Source organism: Struthio camelus, chromosome 19, assembly GCF_040807025.1.
Source record: "Struthio camelus isolate bStrCam1 chromosome 19, bStrCam1.hap1, whole genome shotgun sequence".
Lineage (NCBI taxonomy): Eukaryota > Metazoa > Chordata > Aves > Struthioniformes > Struthionidae > Struthio > Struthio camelus.
In genome coordinates, this window is record NC_090960.1 from 7,992,135 (window position 1) to 7,999,547 (window position 7,413).

A 7,413-nucleotide genomic window follows, 5' to 3' on the forward strand; every position below is an offset into this window, starting at 1 on the left:
TGTTTCCTATGCGATTGCTTTATGGAGGCAAGCGTCTGTGCTGTCCCGATGCTGCCGAAACCACCATCCCAGCCGTAACACCCCATGGAAAACGGCCCCCCGATAGTCCGGGGGCGCCTGTGCTCACTGGATGCCCACCAGCTCCGTTATGGGGGGAGCGTGGACCATCAGCTCCTCATATTTCTGCAGGAAGAGCCGGAACCGGGAGGCATAGGAGTCCTCGTTGTACGGCAGCTGCTTCTTCCTCAGGTACTGGGAGACGATGGGTTTGATCTGCAAAGGCAGAATTACCCCGGGGCGGGATGTCCTGGCGGCAGCGCTGGGTCTCCAGCCGGCAGCATCGCCGAGCACCCTGCAAAGCCGCCCCGAAGCCCCCGGCACGCGTGGCTGGACCGGGGCTGAGCACGGCGGCGTCAGCCACAACTGCTTGGATGTGCAAATTAGGAGGAAGGCGGTGTGCAGTTGCAACACAGGGAGCTGACACCGGCAAAACACCCCGGCAGGGCTTGGAAGGAGAGCAGACGCCGGCTTTTAATGCGGGCCATGCCTGCTCCCCGCTTCGGGCCTGCGTTTATCTCTCTGCGTCCTGGCGTCTGCGCGCTCCCCGCCACGGCCGGGATGGACGGACGCCGCCGGCTGAGTCACCTCTGCCTCGCAGGGCGCTTTGCGAAAGGCACCTCTTACGCCACCCGCCTCCTCGGCTGGAGCGCCGGGCGCAACCTGAAAAGCAGCTCTGCTCGCGCGCTCTTTCTGCTGCTACTCAGTTTGGGGGAAGGGAAAACCAGTGACAGGCGTTACAGGAACCGAGCCCCCCGTGCTGAGCAGGGCAGCGCTTGGATCCGAGGTTTTCGATGCGTCCCGCACCCCAGAGCGGCAAGCAGAGGCACGAACAAGATCGCAGGGGAGGGCTGCAGTTAAAGCCAGACGGCACGGCGCTCGGGACGCTTGGCCAAGCGGGGAGGCAGGAGGAGCCCGGCGGCTGCGCCGGGGATGCAGGTGGGAGCGGGGAAGCCGCGGGAGGAAGCCGCGCGGAGCGGGGAGCGGAAAGCCAGGCGGCAGCGGGTCTGGCACTCCGGCAAGGCGGTGAGAGGTCCCTGGCGCAGGGGACGGCAGCGCCGGGCCGGGTCCGCAGGGCGAGGAGGGAGCGAGCCGCGGCGGGTGCCGGTTGCACGGGTGTGCGCACACCTCTGCCCTCACCTTCAGGCACATGTTGTCGGAGAGGCCGGGGAAGAGGTGGTGCTCCACGTGGCAGCTGATGAGCGAGTGGCCGAAGGACCAGTCGAGCAGAGCGTTGCGGGGCAGGTTCAGCACGCCGAGGCTCATGAGCTGAATCCGCTTGGGCTTCCTGTCGGCCGCGAACATGGGGAGGCCGATGTGCTGCAGGGGAGGCCAGGCAAGGGTCGGGTCCCCGCAGCAGTCGGGGCGAGGGATCGCGCCCGCCTGCCCTGTCCCTCGTCCTCCTCTGCCGGCGACGTGGCAGCTCCCTCCTTGCTGGCTGTGCCCTCACCTCCATCGCCACCCAGGCCTTGCCACCCCTCCACGGCACGCGGAGAAGCAGCCAGGCGAACACGAGCGCACTGGCCAGGCCGACCTGGAGCATTTCAGAGCGTGGTTGCCCACCCAAGAGCTGGATCTGCCCCAGTGCCGCTCCACCGCAGACCCCCAGACCCTTCTGTCTGCGAGCGTGCAACAGGCGTGGAGCATCCCTTGGCTCTGTCCCCACAAATACACTAGCACTTTACACAAACACCCTCTCTCCAATTCAGGAATTTCAACACCAGCTTCTCCTACAACAGTGTAAATGCAATAACTCCCTCCAAACCTGTAAGCCGCCACAGTTCCCTCCAGCAGGGAGGAGATCCCAGTCCAGCCCTTTTGCATTCACTCTCCCTTGACTTTCTCCCAACAGCTCCAGGAGCCAACAATTTACTCCTCAACATTTCAGGCCTGAACCTCCTCTGCTCCAAAATCAACACAAGGGAGATAAAAACAAAGGCTGCCTGTCTTAAGCTCACCATCCAGCAATGTCAGGACCATTTTAGGGGGCGGTGGTTGACCTATTTCCAAGCCCATTAAGACATCTCGGAGCTTTAAGTTTCTACCTGGAAGATATTCACGTGGATATAGGGATGTGCCAGGAGGGAACGGGTGACCAGCATGCAGAGCAGAGCAGACCAGACAGACTGGAAGCCCGAGACGTGGAGCAGAATCCAGTAATGGGAATAAAGACCCAGAAGCATGAAGCAAATGGTCCGGAGAGCTGTTTTCAACTTGACGTTCCTCAGCAAATCTGTGAAAGGAAGAGATGGCACATGGGAGAGAGGTCCAGGCTTATGCACAGACACAAACAGCCCCGCACTCTTCCTCCCCCTTTTCCTGGCCTCTGGGCTGGCTTGAAAGCCCCAAGCCCTGCTGAGCTGCTCGAGGGCTCACTTAATGGGCTGGGGCACGGAGATGTCTCCAGCCCTGTCCCTCAGAGGCACCTGGAGCATGTCTGGGCAAGGACAGAGCAAGGACAGCACAAAATCCAGCTTCATTTTTCCTGCCCTGCCCCCACTGTAGAGGAGTTGGCAGGATCAGTCAAGGATGTGGATGTATCTTCATTTCTTTTAATTTGCCCAGTCATTCTCTGTTTTTTTTGGCATTGCCCAGAGCTGTACATTCAGCCCCCAAAGCCCAGAAGGGCTGTGCTTCCTTATATTAGCATTTTCTGGGCTTTTCTCCCATGATCATCTCTTGGCACAGTTATTTCCTCCAAGTCGCCATTTGGTCTGCCCGAGTTTCTGTCAAGCACCAGCCGGGCATATCCCCCACAAACCCTGTCCCTGCACAGTCATCGATACCACTGCAACGCTCTGAACGGCTAGAGACCTGCACGCAAACCTGAACCCTGCTAAAGCCAAAGGTCTGAATTACAGGAGAGCAAGTCTGAGGCACTTGGGGCTCCTGAAGGCTTTTGCCAGGACCTTCAATGCTTGACCAGCGTAGGGAGGTCTGAAGCATTTCTGAGCATCAGCAGAAAGGAGAGATGGAGCAAACGCCTTCACTGGAGCAGATCCTGATGAATGAACAAGTGGCGTCGCCTCCTTTCTCTGCATCACACCACGGCCCACCTTAACTACTCTGACACGTCCAGATGCGGCAGGACTCTTTGGCAGGGTGAAACCTGGCTAACAACAAGCTCAGCAGACCCAGGGCCCCTTCCCAGCATGGTTCAGGCACATACCCAGTGCAACAAGAGGGGTTATGACAGGCACTGCAAGAGGCGCGATGAACATGTAGACGTAGCGGTTCAAGAAAGGAAGCTTCCAGGTGCTGGAGTCTCCCAGGCCAATGACGTTGGTGTAGCCGTGGTGGATCTTCACGTGGTTGTAGGTAGCCTGCTCGGCCGTGAAAGCTGAACAGAGCTGGGAGGAAAGAGAAGAGAGAGGCAATGCCCCATGGCCACGGCACGAGGGTTGCACTGGCCCAGGGGTGCACCACTGGGACACCCTGCTCGGCACCCACATGCTCCAAAGCGGCCTGGAAATGGACTTCTTGGAGATAAGCATTGGACACCCCAAATGCAGCTGACCCTTACATCACAGGGAGGAAAACCACAGGCAGACACCAAATTTGGCCACGGGGAACAGGCGACCACGTGCTGTGTCTCCATGCTCTCCAGAGCTTTCCCAAGCCACAGTGGGTTTGCTGGCTACTTCCCAGCTGCTCCTACATCATGCGTCATTGCACCGCCACATCAGCGTTCACAACATCCTGCTCCATGGCACCGCGGCCAAGGGGACCTAAACGCACACCCTGTCACAGTACCGTCTCTGACTGCGCGTTCGCGTCGGGTGCCCGGCGGCAACGGCTAGCCCTGGCGCAGCGCCTGCTCACCTCGATGAAGAAGATGGCCCACACTTTGCCCCAGGACTTGGACTCCGTCAAGGCATTGTGGCTGGCCAGGTGGCTGCCCTTCACGGTCAGCGTGTGGTGCACCACGCCGAGGATGACGACGCCGGCCAGGAAGGGGACGGCGCGGACTGACCGCAGGCACAGGAACCCTGCGGAGCGAATGCCGAAGGGAGGGGATCAGCCTCCAGCGTGCCAGGAAACGCAAGGAAAACCTCAATTCCTGCGTTCCCTCCCATTTTGCCATGCAGGCTCCCCACCGCTCTGTCACCCTCACTGCCCAACACCAGGGTTACAGCCTCTTCCGCCCGCACGGACACCGATTGCTGCTTCCCGCTCGCCAGCCCTGAGCATCCCTGAACCTCTCCTCCTCTCCCTTCTTCTTGTTCCCTCTTCTCCCCTTCCCTTTTTCCCCTGCCCCTTCCCCGCATCCCCTTCGCTCCAGCCCAGTCTCTCTCCTCCTCCTCCTCTCCCCAGCTGCCAAGCTGGCGCCTGTGCTCGGACAGAGACCAGGGCTCAGCAGTCCCCTCTCACCAGAGCACAATAATGGTTGCCCTCAGCCTGGTTTTTGGACAGTTGCACGTGTTCAGAGCTCCCAGGTAAGCGGACACCCAAGCCTCCCCGTGTCCCCCGTCGTCTTCTTTTTGTCTCCAGGGGTCAAACACACTCCTGCCCTTCAGCGCCCGCAGCAGCTGCGCACGCCGGGGCTCAGCTAGACGCGCCAGCGTTGCCACATTTCCACCCAGCGCAAGCCCGGGCGCAGACGCGCTGCCCCGCCAGGAGCCGGCCGCTTGCACACAGCCACGAAAAAGCGCCACGAGTTGAGCAAGCCTCTCCCCGCAGGTGATCTCCTCCTCCTCCTCCGCCACAACCCTCCCTCGCTCCGAGGGCACCCCGCGGCGCCCCGGGGGACCCGCCGCCTCCGCCCCGCGCTTCTCCCCAAATGCCACCCCGCGCCAGGCTCGCGGGCACGCTGAAGGCTCGGCCGTTTCCGGAGCCTGCTGCGCCAGCGCTCGACCTCGGCCGGGTCCCGTCCGGGCCGGTTCCAGGTGGGAATTTGCATCGCTCCGTGTCGGCCCGGCTGCTGGAGGAAAGCAGGCCAAACCCCAGGACGGGCGCACGAGGAAAATCGAGCACCTCGGGAGAGCCGCAGGGCTTCGGCAAGAGCCTGGCCCTGGCCCAGCGGCGGTTTCGCCGCCGGAAGAATTTCCAGACTCAGCCAGGAGAGGAAGGACAGGGACGTCTGTCCTGCGAGTCTGGCAGCCCCGGGGTGTTTAAAAGCAAAAGTAGGTGTGAAAGCTGGTGAGAGCATGGGGCTGGCCGGGAGCATGCGGTCTCATCCATCGCCGCGCGTCCCCGCGAGCCCCCTTCCCCGGCGCCGGATCCCAGCAGGGCGAGGGCACCCCGCAGCCCGGCACGCGGCAGCGCCAGCGGGTTAACAGGCTGCCGCGCTCCCCAGGGCACAGACGTCCCTGTCCCTCGGCGCAGCCCGCGCCAAGGCCGCGAGGTGGCACAGGGAGCCCGGCCGCGCTCACCTGCAGGGAGCAGGAGGAAGCTGAGGGCGAGGATGCAGACGTCCACGCCGTGCCTCTCCCACCAGCTGCTGCTCTTCACCACCTCCCGCACCAGCTCCGAGAGCTCGGCCATGAGGGCTTCCTCGTGCCGCCCCTGTCCCGACTCCTCCGAGGACTCGTCCTCATCCTTCCGGGCTGGCTCGGGCTCCTGGTCCTTCACCGTCGCCTCCGTCCTGCTGCCGCCGCCGGGCAGGGGCTGCCCCGGGGCCGGGGTGCCCCGCTGCGCCACGCTCCTCGGAGGCTGCTGCAGCCCGTTGGGGGCATTGGGCCGCTTGTCCTCCCGCTGGGCCCCGTCCTCCGCCAGCATCGCCCTGCTGATCGCAGGCGATGCCAAACGGCGCCCAGGCAGAGCCCGGCCCCAGGCAGCGGTCGTCGCACGACGCCGTCGGCGCTGCTGGCCTCAGCCCCGCATGGCCCCCGGCCCGCCACCTCGGCCCCCTCCGAGCGCTGCCCCCGGCCAACGGGCTCTGCCGCGCTCACCACCGCCACCGAAGGACACAGCAAGGGCAGCGAGGTTTAAAAAAAAATAGAAGCCGGAGGAGCAGTGCTGCAAGGGGGACCGAGAGCCGGCAGGGATGCAGAGACAGGCAGGAGAGCCGCCGGGGACCCAGAGCTCCCGGACCCCAGAAACCCGGCAGCCCCCAGCCACGACTCACCCCAGTCCTGGGCCGCCGGCCACCCCCGGGGCTCTTGCCGCGCTATCCATTTCGAGACAGCCCGCCGGCCTCCGGCTCCGCACCGCGCCGCGCGCGAGTCCCCAGCGGGAGCGATTTGGAGAAGGGAGGAGCAGGGCAGGCCGGGGAGGAGAGCGAATGCAGATTAGCAATTGCACTAATCCACCTTCGCAGCCCGTTTCTAAAAGCAGCCTTCATCCTCGGCGCCGAGCGGAGTCACGCCAGCGCGCTCGGCTGCAGGACCGGCCAAGGGCAAGGACACAGGGAGGAGAGAGAAATGAAGGAGGGGGGAAAAAAAGAGATGGAAAGAGGCAGCAAAAATGCTTAGGGAGATGGAGCCCCGTGCCAGAAACAGCCCCTAGAAACACAAGCAGAGTATCTAGGGCAGAGGATAGGATTTCATTTCTTCCGGAGAGGAGAGCAAGAGCAAACACAGCCTGTCCTGCGAGGGACCGTCTCCTTGGCCCCAGTAGCTTTTTTAATGCAGAGCTTAAAAGTAATCAAGCCGTGGGGAAAGAGCGGGGCTAGCGCGGGGCCGCGGGGCTGTCCGTGCACTGACTGCATTGATTTTCCTGCCAAATTAGCTCCCTGCCACCCCCACAAGCACAAACATGCAGCAGACATGCAGCATCCTGTCCCGCGTTGGGGGGGCTGCAGCAAGGCGCCTGCAGCACCCGCGGGAACCAGCTCCCCCAAACCTGCGGCTCCTCCCCGTGGCCGGGGCTCTCAGCTGGGCGAGGGTTGTGCATTTTGTAGGAATTTCCTCTCTTTCCCATCTCTGCCTCCTGATGGATCTCCCCGAAACTGCAGAGGGAGTCCGAAAGCTGTGGGGACACACACGCCCCGACGGGGAAGCGCCTGAGCCTCCTTTCTTTGCAGCAGCAGGCTAAAGAGCCAGTGACGGCTAGCAGGGAGACAGGGCACTGGATTTGTTACTTCTATTTTCTAAAAGAAACTCAACCAAGAAGTAGTGATGGCTGCAGTGCAGAAGAAAGCGCTGCTGGATGCACGAGGTGCTCCGGCAGGTCCTTTGGCAGCAGAGGACCTTTCCTTGGCTGGAGAAGCAGCATCCACCTGCCCCTCGGTCCGGGCCACCCAGGCTGGGACCGGGCAGAGGGGTCGGGATGGAGGCGTGGGAGCCCTCTGCTTCGCCCCACCGCCCCAAAGCAGTCCTCATGCAGGACCACGTTGCCTCTCCCACTTTCCCCACTTGGGCATTTTCATCAGCAAAGCTGGGAGGAGAAACACTACGCCGTGCCTTTCTATCCCCC

At 62.6% G+C, this 7,413-nt stretch overlaps 1 protein-coding gene across 5 annotated transcripts; it reads right to left on the reverse strand.

Moving 5' to 3' along the window:
* Positions 1–6,881, reverse strand: FADS6 (fatty acid desaturase 6). 5 transcript variants are annotated; one of them, XM_068913928.1, is made up of 8 exons: positions 6,125–6,875; positions 5,430–5,782; positions 4,429–4,684; positions 3,880–4,046; positions 3,227–3,407; positions 2,103–2,290; positions 1,198–1,377; positions 1–273 (listed from the first exon to the last, which is right to left on the reverse strand). In XM_068913928.1, exons 1-8 carry the CDS (start codon positions 6,172–6,174, stop codon positions 176–178), a joined length of 1,473 nt encoding a protein of 490 aa, XP_068770029.1. In that variant the 5' UTR covers positions 6,175–6,875; the 3' UTR covers positions 1–175. The 5 variants fall into 5 exon arrangements, with proteins under 5 accessions (XP_068770029.1, XP_068770031.1, XP_068770026.1 ...); XM_068913925.1 differs by lacking the exon at positions 1–273 and adding an exon at positions 285–720 and having other exon boundaries at positions 6,125–6,881; XM_068913926.1 differs by lacking the exon at positions 1–273 and adding an exon at positions 285–720 and having other exon boundaries at positions 5,430–5,779; positions 6,125–6,880.
* Positions 6,882–7,413: the final 532 nt, after the last annotated feature.